Source organism: Pseudopipra pipra, chromosome 13 (genome assembly GCF_036250125.1).
Source record: "Pseudopipra pipra isolate bDixPip1 chromosome 13, bDixPip1.hap1, whole genome shotgun sequence".
Classification (NCBI taxonomy): domain Eukaryota; kingdom Metazoa; phylum Chordata; class Aves; order Passeriformes; family Pipridae; genus Pseudopipra; species Pseudopipra pipra.
Window position 1 is genome coordinate 8,308,525 of NC_087561.1, and position 19,456 is coordinate 8,327,980.

The 19,456-nt window shown below is 36.4% G+C and overlaps 1 protein-coding gene across 6 annotated transcripts in view; it reads right to left on the bottom strand.

Moving 5' to 3' along the window:
• Window positions 1–19,456, bottom strand: part of STAG2 (STAG2 cohesin complex component) — a 71,113-nt gene that overhangs the window by 17,283 nt on the left and 34,374 nt on the right. For all 6 annotated transcript variants that reach the window (XM_064669869.1, XM_064669865.1, XM_064669867.1 and 3 more), the window contains exons 3-19: window positions 17,881–17,959; window positions 16,592–16,753; window positions 14,821–14,917; window positions 13,423–13,499; window positions 11,724–11,928; window positions 9,372–9,523; window positions 8,029–8,102; window positions 7,791–7,914; window positions 6,757–6,855; window positions 6,580–6,659; window positions 5,951–6,058; window positions 4,993–5,104; window positions 4,269–4,386; window positions 3,448–3,551; window positions 2,479–2,571; window positions 2,203–2,292; window positions 951–1,154 (exon numbers count right to left, since the gene is read on the bottom strand). In XM_064669869.1, coding sequence (XP_064525939.1) covers window positions 951–1,154; window positions 2,203–2,292; window positions 2,479–2,571; window positions 3,448–3,551; window positions 4,269–4,386; window positions 4,993–5,104; window positions 5,951–6,058; window positions 6,580–6,659; window positions 6,757–6,855; window positions 7,791–7,914; window positions 8,029–8,102; window positions 9,372–9,523; window positions 11,724–11,928; window positions 13,423–13,499; window positions 14,821–14,917; window positions 16,592–16,753; window positions 17,881–17,959 — 1,978 coding nt within the window. The remainder of the gene's footprint in view (window positions 1–950; window positions 1,155–2,202; window positions 2,293–2,478; window positions 2,572–3,447; window positions 3,552–4,268; window positions 4,387–4,992; window positions 5,105–5,950; window positions 6,059–6,579; window positions 6,660–6,756; window positions 6,856–7,790; window positions 7,915–8,028; window positions 8,103–9,371; window positions 9,524–11,723; window positions 11,929–13,422; window positions 13,500–14,820; window positions 14,918–16,591; window positions 16,754–17,880; window positions 17,960–19,456) is intronic.

A 19,456-nucleotide genomic window follows, 5' to 3' on the forward strand; every position in this document is an offset into this window, starting at 1 on the left:
TCATACATAGGATAAACTATTTGAGGTCAAGAAACTCCTCCTCAGTCGAGCAGATAATGCAAGTTTTACTGTTCTGTAGTTGCACAACCTTGCCAAAGAACTATGGATTTCAACACTTCCACCAGAGTATATGCCATTTTCCTTCAAGTCAACTGACATCTCATTTCCTTGCTTTACAATCATTCTTTCTTTTCCTCACAAAGGGAAACAAAAGGATAACAATTCTTGTCTAGGGTTTCTAGAGTGGAGTCCTAGTTCAGGACAAAGAGCAAGAGAAGAAAAGGAGCAGAGCCTGATAAACTACATGCACCTAAGAAGTGTGGAGAATGAAGTTGTCAAAAAGACACTTCCTATGCTCCTTACCACCAATGAGGAGAAACAAGTTTTGTCTGAATGTCAGAGATCCCACATGGTGAAGTTAAATACTCCAACAAAAAATTCTCACTTTTCAGATCAGTACAGTGTGGGAACAGTTATTTTTAAGCTACTAACTGCATCTGCTTGCATTCAGGAAGGGAGGGGGAGTGTTTTCTAGAGATTTTGATATTTAACAACAGCAACATGCAATCACAGGCAAGACTAGCAACAGTAGTACATCTGAGGAGAATCCTAGTGGAATTACAATACTACAACTCTAAAAAACATAAGTCTCAAAACCTAAGAATAAACAGTTTATGTAATTTCATTGTTCATCTGAAACTTATCTCAAATTTCCAAAAGACATTTGTCAAAAGGAGATCAAACATAAGACTACTGCCCTAATATACAAGAATAGCCTGTGTTTACATAATCACAGCAATGATACAGTTGTGTTATTGCACTTGACTTAACAGTTCTGAAAGTCAGAGGGAAGCTCCCATCCCTAACTCATTGACTCACAGAGGAAGGCAGAAAAACATACTGGAAGCATTTATAAGGGCAGGAAAAGTTGATCTTGCACATTAAAATACCTCTTGCAGGAAGTCCTCAAGAAGTCGATTAAACTTGTCTGCCAATTCATCTATTAACTGACTTCTTGCAATGTCAACCCTGTTAAAGATTGTGAATTCTTCATTACAGAGAGCGTGGTACGTTTTGGAACAGGCTTCCAAAACATCTATATCTGTGTGTTTCTCCACAATATCCCGGATTTGTCGCAGTAAGGCATCCAAATGCTACAAGGAAGATGAGCCATAGGAAAAAAATATGTAGTCATATATATAGACACACAAGAGTTTTAATAAACCTTAAGTAATTTTAAAAGGTAAATTCAATTTATTACTTTTGTAACTATGATACAGAACACAAAACACAGAAAGCCAGTGAAGCTTCTGAGAAATTAAAAGTCTACTTATCAAAAAATAAGTAGGAGTTTGTCAAAGACCTAAGATTCACAGCATTTTAAAAAGTCATTAAAAATTTGCAAGTGTCTGCATGGTTTTATCTAATTTGAATTTCCACTGACAACTGAACAATACAGAAGAATTTACCTCCTACTCACACAAACATTTATACATGGTCTTAAAAGCTGTATAACTGAAGATTTAGTTTCACAGCATTCTAGTGTTGGCACTGGAGCCAACTTCAGTCGTTCTTATGGGCCTCCCCTCAACCTGAGCTGCTCTCTAGTGCTCCATCACTGCTGGCTATGCTGTCAACTACACAGTTTATCACTTTTTGACTCTAATGATTTCCAATTGCTTCACAATGCAATAGCACATCTGAGGAGGAGAAAAGAGAGATGAGAAGAGCTTCACCAACTTCATCATCACAGCACTTACAATGAAAGCAGTAACTACATAATTTGGGATATGGTAGTTTTCCCCTTTTTCACGCAATGAAGATGGTGGTTTACTAGTTTCAGTGATCAGAAAAAGAAATAACTTATAAGCTATTTCTACAAACTTTTATCTGCCAGGTAGCATACCTCAAACATGATCATAACCCAACAATACATGTTCTCAAATAAAGTTCATCTAAGTGGCAAGATTTTCTGTTAAAACCTGCCAGACAGGCCTTAGAAAACTCAAACTTTCAGTATCTCTGACAACAGCAGCCAGTCACAGCTCTGAAGTCCAAGTCTCATTCTCAATAAAGGTTACAATAAATAAAGTCTCGTTTACACAAAAAAACACATCTAGAATGGTGACAGAAATTCCAGTGACTAAGTCTAAATTCTGGGATTTTTCCTTTTGTCTTAAGTGTTACTGAATGTTACCTTACCTTTTCTAATCGTCCTGTTGTATAGATTTCCAAATCAAAGTACTGTGGCAACTGCAGTAAGTTGGTGACTTTTTCTGCATCTACAGAATACTGTAAAATTGGCAGGGAAATTAATTTAGTTGAAAAAGTCTTGGACAAAATAATTCATTACAGAACGAGTAAAAGAGTAGTAAGAAAAAAAATAATACTTGTGGCAAGCCACACCATTAATTACAGAAACTATACTTGTAAACATTTCAGCAACAGTCCATCAGCAAGAAATGGAATTAAACCCACCTTTGCTAGCAACTGAGGGAGTGCCACTGCAAAAAGTTCAGTAATTTTTGTCCTGTCATCCAGTTGGGTTTTCTTTTCCTTTGCTGTCAGCACCTAAAATATTGGTATTGTGAGGATTTTACAGCTAAAAGTTCTGGAGCAAAGTTTCATTATCATCAATGAAATGATGATTAGGTACACAGACCTCCAATATCACTGTAAAATACCAATGAAAAGCAAGAGAGGGGGGCATGCAATTTCAAAAAAAAAAAAAAAATTCAGCATTCAAAAATGCAGTTCAAAGTTAGACCTCATGCTATGATTAAGATTATAGTGAAAACAGAAGTGATAATCTAGAATGATTTTTAAAGGTATTTTCCTGCAACAAAATACCATGACTGGAATGATAATGAAAGAACAGCAAACCCTTCTTTTTAACGGTATTTACCCAATTCATATGCCAATCTAATCTTCATACAAGGTTTTAATCTGTACCTAAATGGGTTCCTTACCAAAAAAAAAACACCAAAAAAAGCAGTTCTCTTCCCTGTTTAATGCCTCAGTAAAAGAGGGCTGCCTAAACTCTACAAAGTCATAAAAAAGCCAGTTGGTGGACCGTCCTCCTTCCAAGACACTATGGAGTGTATTTTTCTTTCCCTCATTTTGCTCTTGCTCACTGAAAATAGTTTTAACTTTTTCCAAACATTGATTTTTGTCTTCCTTTCCAAGCAATACTGCTTTGAAAATCAATTTTATATTACCTTTAATAGTACAAACAAATGCAGCAGTTCAAACAGCATTAAGCAAATGCCAAAGTCCAGAAAAAGTGAACTAGCCAGGGCAGTTGGATACTGGAGGCTGTGGAGACCAAAGCTGAACTTCCAAACTCACTCCCTTCAGCAGCAACAGCCTACAACCTTTTCCTTCTTCCTGCAGTGTCCCCACAGAGCCATTCCCACATCTCTAGATGAGTAGCTTTTTGCTTCCTACCCTTTTTCCTGTTCCTCTTCCCACAGGAGGATGACATTCAGCCGCTTGCCGAATTGTACAAAGCATTATTTCGATCAGTGCACTTTCCTGTCTGTCCGTTAAAGCTGAAATTTAAGAAACAGATGTTAACACACAGCTTGATTTTTCATCTTCCACAAGGATCAAAATATGTTTGGGTTTTTTAAAGGAAGACAGACAAGACATTTAGGCCAACAGCTCATTTCCAGAGGTGGGGATGGCAGAGGGGATAGAGAAAGTAAGTACCTTATAAAACAACAGCAGGAAATATTTAAAATTGAGAGAATATCCCTGGATGAGTCACAGGACAGGATGAAACAGATACCAAGTTTTATAATCATTTTAGTTTCTTTTCATTTTTTCAGAGGTCCATTTACTGGGACCTATGAATTACAAAATTATGCCAGGGGTTTTGTTTGGCTTTACTGTCATTAAAGAAATTACAGTATTTCTCTATGGTAGTTGTAACACTCAATAAATGAACCAGTTCCACAAGCAACTTAGTTTCTCTGATGTCGAAAGTGCAGCCTGAACTTGTGGAACAACAAGGCAGTGGGACTCTGCACGCTTATTCCTTCTCTTTTCTTCCCACCATTATTCTTTTGTCTCACTCCCATACCAGAAGTGATCTCTTTCTACTCTTCCCTACATTTTACAATTGGTATTACTGATTGATTTCTCATAGTCATGGAAACACAGAGAATATATGGAGACTCATAAATGTGAACATCTTATTTCCCTATACATCAAGAGTAACAGAAACTGCACAGGAACATAAACAAAGATCTAGAAAAATCTCTTACGTTCTTCTCCATTGAGAGGCTCCTCCAGCAGAAGACTGTTCATACATTCCCAGTCCTTCAAGAGGTCTGTTGCACAGTCCCACATGCTGTCCACAAGATAAGCAGCATGTTCATGCAACTAAAATGAGAACAGATTAAGTATTTGATCAGCAATAAAGTTCATTACAGAGCTATAATACAGGGTATTTCTTGCACTTGGCTCCTGCCTGTGGCAAAAACACAAAGCAAGTTTTGTGAGCTCTCTGGTTAAACAGAAGACCTTCTTCCCCAATTTACTTTAAAAGATGAATCCAGACCAACTGCTACAAAGAGCAGGGCTACAACATCTGTCAGAACTTGTGAGATAGGTGGGTAAGGATTGTGGTTGTGGGGGTTTTTTGTTCTGTTTCACCACCACCCCCCTTTTAAATCTCCTAAATCACAATTTCTTTACATCTATACATCAGCATGTAGAATGATGGAATATTTGTCAGAGTAGAACTCACAACCTGTCTCAACACTGTACTGACAGATCCTTCAAATAAAAACAACCATGCAAAACAGTCTTTTAACTCCCAGGTTGCTCAAATAACAGGAAAACCCGGACAGATTCATGGTTATTAATCAATGAGTGGGGAAGAGAAAAACAAGAAAATGAAATTTAAAAAAATTAAAATGAACCACAACAACAACACAAAAACCACACACACCACAAAAACAAGGATATCCCTGGAGCACAACTTACTTCACTTTCCAAAAAGAAAAACACTAATGTCTTCACAAGATTAGCATTCGGACTTTGTCTTCCTCTCCTTTTAAGTATTCCATCATCTTCAGCATCTCTGCGGCTGAAAAGCCTAAAAGAAAAATTATTTCTTGACAAGTTTCTTCTTCATTGCCTTTGCCACAGTCAATTCACATCAAGATACTGTTTTTTACACACTTAATACCTCGTTGCTCAGCTCCACGTTCTATTTTGAAAGGAATTAATTTGGGACAAGTATCATTTGAAAAATTTCATATATGCTGAGTGGATATTTCGCTGACTGTTTCCAGTGGAATGTATAATTATAACAAAATGCTTTACAAACATCAGTGATAATTGCAGGTGCTTGAGGTCCTATGCTCCTCTTAAGCAAACTATGTTTTCTCAATCTCCCCACATGAGACTTTAAAGCAGCAAAGAAATACTGGAAGGAGGTCTGAAAAGTATTAGATGAAAAGTCTATTTTGTTCTCCTACACACCTGAAATATGTTGGAATTTATTTTTTTTTTTAAACAGGAAAACATTTTCTGAAATGGTCAAATGAGTCAATGGGGAGAGGGGGCCGCAAGGGAGGAACCAAAAATGGGAGAACACTCCTTATGATGCAAGCCCAAGTTTAGGCACCAAACCACATGAGCATTTTAAGATGCTTCACAGGAAGAATGGGAAAGGAAAAGACAGATGAACATTTTTATTACATTCCCTGAAGGTACAAGCTTTTCAAGTGCAGCCTTCAAAACTGCTCTCTATTTCCATTCAGAAAAACTACAACAGTTCAGAAACTACAGTAATGTTACAGTCTCTCTTCTCTCTTAAGGTCACTTCATGATTCAGTTTTTTCCTTTTCCTAATTAAAACTAACGAGAATCATAGTGTTAACACACACACACGGAATTCTACAGGAAGAAGTTGTTAACTATCATTTCTCCATCTTACTTTTTGTAAAGAAATTCCCCTGCAGCAACTGCTACTGGCCGGTGAGCTGAATAAACCAGGTGGTAGACATTTTCACAGTCTTCTGCAGTCAGAACTTCTTCACTACTCCTGGGGTAGGGATGGGAAGAAAGAAAGAAGAAAAAGAGGCTGAGTTAACAGATTATGAACTCTAATGAGGAAGATGAAAATGAAGGAGAATCGAAACATTTTCCTTCAATTTGTCATGCTAAAACCCAAAGTCTTAGTTCCAAAGTCTTCCTGAACAAAATATACTGATCAAGTATAAGCTTTTGCTAGAAGGTTATGCTCCACAGTTCAACTACTACATAATGTTCAGTAGATTCCATGTTCTTAATTTCAAGCATTCTGTGATCACTTCAAACTAGGGAGGCTGAATCCCAAATTCCACACACCTACCTAACTGTGGGACATAAGTAACAGCACTGTTCTAGTCAGATTACTATTACTTTTGAAATTCCCATTTGTCTGAGTGTAAGATGCATAGATATTTCTATAGACTTCAAATGATCTGAAATGTCATGCTGCTGGCCTAACCCACAGGGATTAGAAACATTTTTTAAGTTGCAATATCTGTTGTAAGTTAGATAAGAAAATATACATGTACTTACTGTAAAACAAGAGTGAGTAATTTTATTGCTTGGACTGCAACATCATATTCTTTGTCAAGAGTCATAGACACAATTCTATCCTAAGAACACAAAAGAAAATATTTTTCAAGAGGAAAGAAGTGTAATCCAACTTTAAAAATAATAATACTGTACCTAAAAATAAGAAGTTACACTAACCTTGAACCGACTGGTGAAGAGTTCCAATTTGGAATTAAGCTCTTTATTATAGTAAAGCCCTTGCAAAGCAGTTAGGCATTTGAGTCTTACTTCCCCTTGCTAAAATAAAAAAAAAAGAACCGAATTAAAAGTTAAAAATACACTTGTTTCATTCTTTCTAAATGCTCAAGATATTTCTAACTAGAACTCTATATGCTTCATTTCTATTAAATTAAAACTGACAACATCTGTATCTGTATCACCAACTACCATCTCTTGTTTGATCAGAATTAGTAAGTAGATAATGAGAGAAATACTCCTGAAATACAAGATGTACTTAAGCAGAGGACATGTTTTAAGGTACAGACACAGAATGACTTTTCCAAAGTTTAGGACAACTGACTCCACGCAGTTTCTATCACCCCACTGCCAGAGGTTCTTGGTTTTTTATATCAAACCCACAAAGAGCACAGCACCAAGTGAGCACCCCTCATTTGTGCCACTACACAGCCAACAGCTTGAAGTCTCCAATGCAAGGACTGGGACAATGTGCTGACTCAACAAAATCAGGGAGTATTTGTAAACTATGTCTATTGACCCCTCCAAGCAGAGAATAAGCTCTAGGTGGTAGTTATGAAGTAACAGCTGGAGGCACTCACCAGTACAAAAGAGGACTTCATGCTTTTTTACAGCTGAAGGAGAATGCTAGAAAGTTTCTTAACTTGGCAAAACAGGCTACAGGACTGCATTATTCCATATGACATGCACTGATTTTAAATAAGTATTCTAAAGTAGAAGTTTGGATCAGTAATAAATACAAAAGACTATTTCTTTACAAATAACAGTTCCTTAAAAAAAAATCTATATATACACTCTCTAAAAACAAGATTCAAGTCTAGTTTATATATATGTTGAAATGCCAGTGCTTTTGAGTGGTAAGAAAAGCAGTGACAGATTCAAATAGTTAGGAGATCTGAACCCAGTCTGACAAGATAACAACCAAAAGCATGGAGTTATGCTTCCTGGCTCTGCTCCTTTTCCCCAGGGCAGTTTACCTTATCATGCATAGTCCACCCCACATATTTTAAGTAGCTGTCATTGAGAAAGGCGTCGCTGTACATCTTCATCCATATTCCAATCTCTTCAATGCAGATGGCTCTGATTTCAGCAATTGCATCTCTGTGGAGGGAAGTGGGGCAGAAAGTTCAAACAGATCAATAATTAGAAATAGCCTGCCGCCGGCTTCCAAAATAAATTAATGAAGATACAAATTACTTACTACGAGAAACTTACCGGTATCTATGCACAAAAACACCTTTAAATATTGCATTCATCATGTTTTCTATTTCATCCTGATTTTCTTGAAGCTGAAAGAGTGTACAGAGTACATAAACAGTGAGGAGCACTTTTACAGGCAGATGAGACGGTGCTGATGCTACACCAACTAAATTAATGTTTGAAGTATGACCAACAAACCCTTTCCTGAAATATTCACAAATCTGTTTCACAGTACAATATTCTATTATTTAAGGAATTGTATCTATCACAGCATACAAACTTTAGTTAATTGTGACCACTGCAAAACTGTTCTTCAAGTGCAACAAAGACATCTTAGGTTTCTGAAAGGTCCTTCTAAGCTTATTTATAGGAAAATTTGATTTAATTTTCTTGTAACATCCCTGCCTTTTTCATTTATCTATGTATTACTCATATGAGGACTGGTCCTGTACACACATCTAGCACAACTATATTGAATGGGTGTTTAAGGGATCAGTCTCAAACTTCGAGATCTTTGCAAGACAAACAGAAGACAAAGTAGTTAAGTTTGTCTGAACTGTCAAGAAAACAAAAACCTTAACAGGTAACAGCACAAACATTGAAGAGCAAAGGTCAGATGTGGCCTTTGATCATGAGAAGATTATTACTAATGTCTAAAAAAAAAACAAAAACAAACAAACAAAAAAAAACCCAACCACAAAACAAAACAAATAAACCAATTCAAAACAAAACTAACCCCTCAAGAAGCCCCTACATAAAACAAACCACCAATTCCCCCCCAAAAAAATACTGAAACCTGAATGAATTAGGGCTTTCAACAAGACAGCACTGTCAGCAGTGAATCAGCAAGTCTCTTTTACACAAAAGAAAGAAAATAGAAGTAGGCTGCATTTTCAGTTTTGACAGTGCTTTCTGTAGATCAAAAAAGCCTTATCTAAAGCCTTTAAACACACTTTCTGCTGAGATCAATATTGACATTATAAAAGCAGTACTTTGCTCCAAGAACCCAGAGATCATCTCTAGAAGCCAAAAATCAGTCAATGTATAGCAAATTTTGTTATGTATTCCAGCTTGGTTTAGGAAACTAGTCAAGAAATACAACAAAAACTTAGCTTTTACTAATTGCCATCTCTCTTACTAACTTTCCTATGACACTACTATTTTTAAGAGTCTACATTTATCTCAGAAAATCAGACAGTAAGAAGCACCTTTCAAAGTTTTTTAAACATTAAACGTGAACAACTTTGAAGAATTAAACAGAGACTAACAACTACCAAAACATATTACAGACCAAGATTAATTATGAGTTGTCAGCTATGAACACTCATCACATGCACACCAGCTAGAGTTGCACCAACCTCCTTTCTTTTCTGTAGTAAGAGTTCCAGCCTATCATTAGCTCGTTTCCCAATTATTTTATTTCGTTCTGCTTCATACTGTCGCTGTGTGTTGTCCATGTTAATACTAAGATTTAATGCCACATTCACTAAAGCAGTCATCAGCTTCATGGCTACAAAAAAAAAAGTGACAAGAATAAGGATTATTTAAAAGGTTCTGATCTAAGAAAATTTATAAACAAAAATCTTGACACCTCCTCCTGCCAACTCTTTCTGTATTTATGAAAATATATTCACTATAAATTTCTTGGTACACAAACTCTAGAAGTGTTTTATCAAGCACTGCATAATGACTAATCATCACAATAGATAAATACTTATTCTGTTCTTTTCTGTCAATTTTACAATGTTATAAGCATTATTCTTGATTGAGATATAGGATATGCTTCCTCCCCATAATGAAGGTAAAATCTAAGATTTACAAACAGCCCAGGAAATATTAAAAGGATTCCATTATCAGTCTGTAAGACTGACACCATTCAACCTTAAATACACAACAAGTTTCTTTCTTCAAAAGGCAATGTCTCAGACAACCAACACCACCATATCACACCAGTCTTTTCTCCTCAATTTAATTTTAACAAGGGGCAGGTTTTTTTAAAGATTCCTTTATTAGCAGAGGAAGCACATTAGCCAGAGAACTGACCAAAATATGAAACACATTTGCATGGGCTTTTTGCTGTCTTTTTATTTGTAAATAAAAAGAAACTTGCACATAAAGTAACCCTTTTTAAAAGGGTGCAGACAAATATCCTTCTCAGAGAAATGAGGAGGAGGTCAATAGTGTACTTGCTTTTCTTGTGAACTTCTGTAACAAGGCATGAAAGGGCTTGCACTGGCAGAGCACACATGGAACATTCTTGTGAGTGTATCACCAGCATAAAGCTGATGAGCAAGACTTAAAGACAAGCAGTTATATTGAAATATCATCTCACACTGTGATCTCCAAGGAAATCAAGATTAAAGAACAAGTCTGAGCTCATCACAGAAGCCAAAATTACCACAAATAACAGTAAATATGGATACAGGGATTTTGTTGGCTTTCTATTCCATATAAAACACAACCTTCAAGAATACAAACTGTAAACTCAGATCAAACACACAAGCAATTACACAAAATCAACAGAATTGACTACTGATGTGAACAAATGCAAACAGAACTGCTGAAAAAAATATTTTGTATGACATAAATTAACATGCAACAGGGCAACTTCTGCAGCTTTTATTAAATATTAAAAAAGGGGGTAAAAACTTGCTTTTTAAGTCCTAAAATTTGTATTAGTCATATGTTACAGTAGTCAGAATCGATGATACAGCAGCATCTGTAAATGTGTTCCTCTCTCCATAAGACATGCCCAGGCTGGTGGGAGTCTCACAGCATGTGCAGTGTGCTAATGTAAACTCAAGAGAGTTATCAATGATACAGAACAGCTGATAGGACAGTCAGCACTGAAGGAGCTGTAAACCAGACAGGTCCAGGGAAGGTAACAAGAACTATTTCCAGTGTGGAAAAAACTCAGTTCCACATACAGCTTAAATTCACCTTGTTCAAAGTAAAATTGCTGCAATAACCTCACATAAGCTGAGGCTACACAATGCCATTCACAACCCTTCTTCAAGAATCAGTGCACATTTAGGACTTCCTTATCCAAGAAGCTTATCCTTGTCCATATAAAGAGATATTTCTTTAAAACACTCTATACTTAATTCATAAGGGATTTCTTCATAATTTAACAGATTGGAAAAAAAAAATCACGTGAAAAGGTCAATTACTTAAAACCATAAAAGTACTTAGTAACTGTATCACTGATGAAACATGCTTTAAAATTATTTTTAATGCAAAGACTGGAAATGCTACTTTACATGGTACCACAGCCTCAATATGCAGCACAATTTAATGTCTAGGAAAAATTGCATCCAACATAAACAACAACTTTAGACTTAATGCAGAGTATAAACAGGCTCAACTGGCATTTGAGGTTAAAGATCCCTACAGCCTTATTTATGACCAAAGACAAACTCGTAGAATCAACGGAAAGTCTCCTTCTATTTACTTTTTCTACCAGACTTAAAGGTAATAAGAATTAAGTACCAGACAGCTAGTGAGGAATGCTTTAAAATAATGCTGTGCTTTTCAGTAACAAAACACCGATGAAAAGCTGTCCCAAACCACGTTGCATTAGATGAAAACTGTATCACACAATGAAACTCAGCTGAATGTCACATATCAAGAAGTCTAACCAGAAGAATCCTTCCCTGTGCAGCACAAAACATGAGATGTAGGCAGTACACAAATAAATCCAATCCACTGACCTGCCAGTGTGCTCGTGTGCCGAAAAGCTCTGACTTGGGAGTCTGACAGCCCCGTGAGCAGTGAAATGACAGTGTCCATCATATACTCATCATATATGATGCTATATTGACATTGTCGGACGAGTACTCCAATGAACTCACAAAAACTGGATTTGAACTTCTTCCACTGGGGGCCAGCCATAGTTAGTGGATAATCTCCGCTATCCTATTAAAAAACAGAAAAGGAAACTCTTTCAAATGTCTTAAAAATTATTTCATGAAATAAAGATTAAAAAGAGATGGGTACAACTTTAAAGCCAAAACCTCCAAGGCGCTAAAAATGATACATCAGAAGAATGTGATTCCATAAATATGCATCCACTTTGCAGCTCAGGCTTGTTGTAGCACAAAGGCAACATTTTAACTACTAATTTCTCTTTCTTGTTCTGAATCCCAGAAAAGAAGAAAAAAAAATAAAAATCATACGCCTTACAAATGTGCTTCAGGTTCCACCAGAACCATCACACCAACAGCTGGGTGGCTGGCTTAGGAACAGTCAATCCAGGACCATAATAAAGTTTAGAGGGAGATGTTTACACATCAGACTGAAATTTCCTGATGTCACAAAATGACCAACTACAACACCTTGAATACAACTGATGTGTGTTCCTCTCCTGATCTGGGAGCCTTTACAAATCATGGTAAAATGACAAGGAGAAAAAAAAATTGTTTGTGTCAGTGCTTCTGTGAAGAGTTTCTTTAAGAGGCTGAACAACAATACAGGCTGAAAAATTAAAAAAGGACCCATGAAAAGGGATTAGAAATCAGAGTTGTTCATTAGAATTCTATTACAAGAAAAAGTGAGCATGACAGTGATTAAAAAAAAACATGAGCAAACAGTCCCAGCTGTGGCTTTATAAATTTCATACAATATTGCCTTAGAGTAATCAAATCTATTTATGCATTCAGATATTTCTAAGGAACACTAAAATCCTTTTTTAAAAAAGGGTACTACATTTTCCCCTCAGTTAAAGTTCAGGATCTTTTCTAATGTGGGGGCAGGGGGATTATTTCTGTACCGGACAAATGTGGGGAGAAGGTTTTAAAGCTAACTTTATGTTCTTTGGTACACAGGGTGAAATGAATATCACTCAAACCCAACCAAAAAAAAAAAAAAAAAACCAAAAAAAAAAACCTCACCACCAAAAAATCCCCAACATATCTCATTTACCCCAATGCTCAGTGGACAGAAAGGGACAATTTAAAGGAAAAACAGTTATAATCCCTATGAAAGGAAAAGCATTAGTCTTTAACTGGAGAATAATCAAATTCAAAACCCCACAATTTATAGATTAATGAATGCATAGAAATAAATTTAGCAGCCATTTTAAGAGAGAATTTAAGGCCTTACATACACAGCAGGAATGGGGAGTCATCCCACACAGACCCACAGTAGTAGGAGTTCCCACTACTTAAAACCTCAGTCGATATTGATTTTTTAAACCATTAATAAAAGAAGTTACACACATGCAGAGCTTTACTTCCTTGTCTTACAAGTTCAGTGAAATAAGGCAATTTAATATTTTCATTCATAAACGTCCTGTCATTTCTGTAGATGAACTCATCCTTGAAACAAACCTCTAACAACGTGATCCAGCAACATTAGGACAGGTAAAAATAAAACTAATATCAATATGTAATCAATACTTCATTAAATTACCTCATCAAATTCTTCGGTCATTTTTCGGATTATTTCAGAATTCTGCATATGTCGGAACATCTCTGCTGTAACAACTCCTGCAATTTAGATATTTGACTGTTAGCACTTTTAATATGAAAGTGGGGAGGTGGCAGATGACATGACTCCCGCTACAATGCAAAAATGATCGATTTTCAGCTAACCTACAGTTTACACGTGTATTTTTTAAATAATTTCCACATTTTTTCCTTTTAGCATCCATGTATAACAAGCACTTGACACCATACATTTATACGTATATATAGGGTTTTATTATTCTATTTAAGAAGCGTGTTTACGTGCATGTACACACACATCTAGAATTTACTCATTCACTCATATTCAGAAGTCAAAGATACTTGTGCCAGAGCTCTTTATCAACAAGAGATTACACCATCTGAAGTGACCTTTTAGGACTCAAGATTCTAGATGGTGTAAGACAATTTTGAACAGCTGTATGGCTACTTATTATCTTCTGCACTCCAATAAACAGAGTGATTTCATGCAATTTCTATTTGCCTTGGCCTCAAATTGTTAGAGTGCAAATAGTGATATAAAAACCAAATAGATCTCCCGAAGTTTACTGCAAAATTCATGACAAGGATCACCACAGAAAGCATTAAGAGATTCTGCAGCTTTATCTTGTAACAATAATCAAAAGGTCACTGCTCCTGAAAGCACGGATAACCTCTGAGGAACGCTGCTGGCTTTCTGGAGATTTACGCATGTTAAAAGTTTATCAGGACAGAGAAACGCTTGAGCAGAACAAATTACATCCAGTCCTACGATGTCAAGCTCAGTGACGCTGCAGGATAAGTTATCTCCTCTTCAAAAAGAGGTGAAAGAGGAAAAAGAATGAAGGATGTGGAAACGAGGAAAGAAAAATCAGAAAAAAGAGAAGAAAATAAAATATAGAAATACCACCTTACTGTAGACAGGGCTACCATGAAGTTGTCCATTGCATCTTTTAAATCGAGCACGTCTACAAAAGCTATGAAGCAATCTTAAAACACTCAATAATGATAAGAACAGATAAATCCAATCTAGAATGCCAAGACTGAACAAGCTAAACTATTAGTGTTAAGAGAGATGGTTTCTGAAATAATAGCAGGAACAGAGGAAGATGAAGCAAGTGTTAAGTACCAGCACTGCAATCTATCTGCTGTAAATACAAAAGGCTTAATCTACGTTTTAAACTGCAGTATAATAACTCTAAACCTCCTGCTCACACCTTCAGAAATCCTAGTTTAACTCCAAGAACCTGATAATGTAAACTAGCTGCAGGGACGGAGCATTTCTACAGCATCTGCAGTATAAAAGCAAAATGTTATCATACTATAATATTACTTAAATGGATGAGTAAACATTTCAGTATCTTACCTTTGCAGCCTGAACACTGAATAAAGAAGTTAATGAGATCAAGAAGTGCTATATCTCTGTCATGTTTGTATGACTCTATCCAGTCATCCACTACAGACTGAAAGGAAACAAATAAAAAGGGCACTGTTCAGTTTTCATAAATTGAAGACAGTGTTATTTAACTGCTTTCCATAAATGATTCTTCTTCATTCCTTCAGTAACTTGAACTCTGTCTTTTTTGATTACAGAATTAAATGTCTGAATAATCCTCTACTGCCATAATATTAGTCCTCAAAATAAAGAACTCATTCTATAAACATACAAACACAAGTATAAAACCGACACCTTAACATAAAGCAAAGGAATACCACATCCTCCTACTGTAACTTTTTTGGAGGAAGAATGCAAAAATAGTTGGTATATTTTACAGAATCAGGTATTTCATTTACAATCACCCCACCTCACCAAGCTAGTGACACTTCTCTAAATCTACTCTTTGGGTGTTCAGTTCCAACAGCTACAGCTCCCTGTATTCTTTCAAAAACGTGCTCCTTTGATGAAATGTGCCCCACGCACAGTTGCCAAAACAGGATGAACAGCACTACAGCCCTACACTGCATGGACAGTAATTACTCTGTAGTCACTAACCTAAAGAGGAACAAGAGCATTTTATTAACAAACCTTAATGTGGAGCAAATTAATAGGAAACCTGTGATAATGGTTTCGAGAAAACAGAATTTACATGCAATTATGTTGCAACCATCCATGTGTATGGTACAGTCTACTGCCGAGGTCATAAAAACATAAAATCCCACAATTTTATTAACTGATTCTTCTTCCCAGCCCCAGTGCAGGAGCCTGCAAACCTCGAGAGCCCTGCAGAGTGACCCAGCTTTCTGTGTGCGCCCCACAGAAGCTGTGAACTCTACGTTTCCAGTCCCAAAGATAGACTTTCTTCCAGGCAGCCGAGGAGTCACATGAGTGAGTCAGCAGGAAGGCTTCATGGCTGACAGGCTCATGCTTTAACCCTCTCTCCACTGGAAGACTCACAGTCAAGTAAACACTTTAGAGAGTTAATTGAATTAAAAAAAAAATGCTGCATTTCTTACTAGTGTGACTTCAGCCCTGCTAGTAAATGCAGCGGGGAGAGTGCCTAATGCCCAGCTTAAACTTCCTCTAAGCTGACTTGGCTAATGTATATTGCTACACTGGAATTGGCTAGAATTTGGGTCAGGAAATTTTAAAGAGGAGCTCTGAAATTGTAGTTTGGGATTTTACTTTGGGTGAGAGAAGAGAAGCAACTATTTATTTTCAGATAATCTAAGCTCTGGAAGCATCTACAAACTACAGGCTTCTTGTTAAGTTCTATGACAGCTGTAGGCCTAAACCACAGTTACAGTCACAAAAAAAGGACTTTAAAGTCATGTAATCTAAAATAAACTTTCTTCATTCAGGATATTGAAAATTTACTTTGAATCACAGTATGAATTTCTTCATTATATATGTGATTATTCATAGAATCATAGAATCAGCTGGGTTGGAAAGATCATCAAGTCCAACCCTTGATCCACTACCATTCATGCCTAACATTTAGAAATGAAAAATTAGTTCATTCAAATTCAAACCTTGACAATGAAAAACCACTTTATTTTGATCCCTGTCCGCAACTAAAACCAACAAATTTAAGAAAAATATTACTTTAGGCTTTATTTGATTACATTGCATGTAGAGGACAGTATTGTTCTATTTAAACTGTATATAATTCAAGTCACAGAGACAACCCAGATCTTACCTGCATAGCACTCTTGCCCATTTTAACTACCTCAAACAGCATCATGTTTTCCACACCATTCTGTTGGTGATGTCCATTCATCCGATTTGGACCACCAGGTTTCCCTCCTCCGTTTCCACTTTTCCCCTTCTCTGCTGGTCCTTTTTTTCCTTTTTTACAGGTCTGCAATCACACACACACACCCCAAGTATTAACTGGGTTTTATGTAATATTATAAAACAAAAAGCCAAACAAATCACTATCCATACCATGACAAATATACACAAGGCCTTTGATTTTCAGCTACCAGATTTTAATTCTATATATAAAAAACATTCAGAATAACAGCAGATCTTGACTGATACGAAGACCAGCGAGAATTCTACAGGTTCCACTTTCTCCTTCCCTCATTTAAAATCTTGTAGCAAATAAAAATGTGATTAGTGACTGTGTATTACACATAGATTTTGCTCATGTTTAAATTGTAAAACACATTACACATATTTTCTTGAAAACAGCTAAGGCAATTCCCTAAACACATCACAAAGTCTCCTCTGCAATTCACTAACCTTTTGGTTTTTTAATTTGAACACATATTAGCAAGTGGGGGTAAGGAAAAGTAGACTGGTGTCTTTGTATTTGATTTCCCAAATCAAGTATGACTTACAGAAAGAAGAAAAAATTATTTTAAACACAAATTAAACCACCATTTTATAAAACTTATCACCAGTTCTCAATAGCTGGGCCCTCTCCCCAGGTACAGGCACAGGGGGTGGCCAGTGAGGTGGTCACAGCCCAGCACAGCCTCCTCAGGGAAGGAGCCACTTGTAGTGGGTGCAAGGCCAGTGAGAGGCAGGTGGGAGGAGAGGAGAGAAGGGCTGGTAACTGAGTTTAGACCTCCCCACTCCAGCAGTGCAGCCTCCTGCCTGTGACCTATTTAAAAAAACCCTTTTAACTGAGTTACTGGTTTCTGTTCACTTTTCAAATTAAAAGAGACAGTATTCATGACACCAACCAGAAGAGACTGTATTGCCCAAATTTATGTATGGGATGAAACACATGCAGAGGGACTAATCAAATCAAAGATTATCCTCTTCTCCCCTACCTCCCTTATGCCTTCACAGCACTAAGAAAATATCATGGAAACAGTCAAGATGAAGCATTTCCATGCAAGCACAAATATGAACTCTCTTCACAAAACGCTTGTGTTTTCAGAAAATATTTCTAGCTCATTCAACTTCAAAGCAAGTATTACACTCTTCATTTCTTAACAGTGGAAATGTTTCAGTATCCCTAAAGATTGAACATACTTTGCCTTTGCCTTGTTTTTGGTTTTTTCCTTCAATATCCTCAAAGTCTGTATCAGAAGAGAAGTGTGTTTCAGACTCCCTGCAAGGATAAAAAGACAAACCATTTACGCATTTCGTCAGAAATGTTCTTAAATATACTACGTAAGATGACACTATGCTCTCAGCCCAGTAAGTCAACACCAACAGTGAAACTGCTTTTGTTTTCAAGTCTACTGTTGAGGAACAGAGCACATCCCCACGCTCACACCCTATCCAGCCTCCTCCAAACAATGTACCAGTGAAGAAAGCCATACAGTAAGATTAAAAGATGTGAAGGTAGGTAGAAAATAGCAACAGGCTGGGAACCTTGCTCTTGGCACGTGACAAGCATTACAGCATCTCAAAAAGCAAAGAGCACAATAAATTCTGTGCCACAAACATTTAAACAAAATGAGAAGGGGAAAAATCCCAAAATCCCAACAGCAAAAAAACCCTCTGTCACTTTGCCAGACAATCAAAGCATCTCAACAGATTCCTTCCTGCTGTTAGAAACCTAGGAAATAGTTTAGAGGTTTGCACTTATGTTGAAAGGTACAGAATAAAAGTTTAGGTGAGATTTCTTCAAAAAGATTACCTATTTAAACTTATAAGGTAAAAACACACTAAATATACAGTCATTTGCTTCATTTCCTGCACATTAAAATATGCTGCATCAATATACAGATCCTTTAATGCCAATATTGATGAGGGGATAGTGTCTGAAATCAATTGAATTATTAACAGAGAATGTTTGGCTTATATATTCTCTACTTCTACATTTCCTGTAGAATTTAACTGAAATGATGCTACTAGATCTCATTTTAACACATTTCTGTGCACACTTCCTGATTCAATTAACAACACAATCAGAGAGATAACTAGGGGGCACAGAAGACTCATTCCTATGGATTTCTTTGTAACATTCTAAAACACTCCAGAAACTTATGGTCTCTCACTAGTTCAAGTATCTGATAAGAGGTTTCTGCCTTTTAACATGCATCTTGCCATTTCTGGTTTTGCTGGCTGGGTACACTCAGACAGACTGGAAAAGCCTCCAACAGGGGGTTAAGGGGAAGACTGAAAGAAAGAAAAAGGTAAGAGAAAAAAAAAAAAAAAAATCTCTTTTTCGAGGACTCCTAGGTGTTTCTAATTTTCACAGGAAAGAACTAAATACAACTTCCAAACATTTCACCACACAATGAACTCTACCAATGGAGTACAAACCCATTATAAGCAGTTGTAGAAACACTACTTCATATTAAAACCATCTTCCAGTTTATTTCCAATTTTTATTTCTCATTGAAAAGAAAAAACACCCAAGCAAATAACCTCACTGACACAAAACTACATCTTGGCATCTTTTTAGATTTCATAACCAAGTTAATCCATTTCAACAGTCCAGAGAAATATATTTACGTCAATCCCTTTACCATAAAAAGGTAAATCTTAGAAATTCAAATGTCCATTTCTTAAAAAATGATTTTAAAGTACTTATTTTAATTTCTGCTGAAATAATACTCAAGAAAAAAATTAAAACAATGCTTTATCAACATCTGAA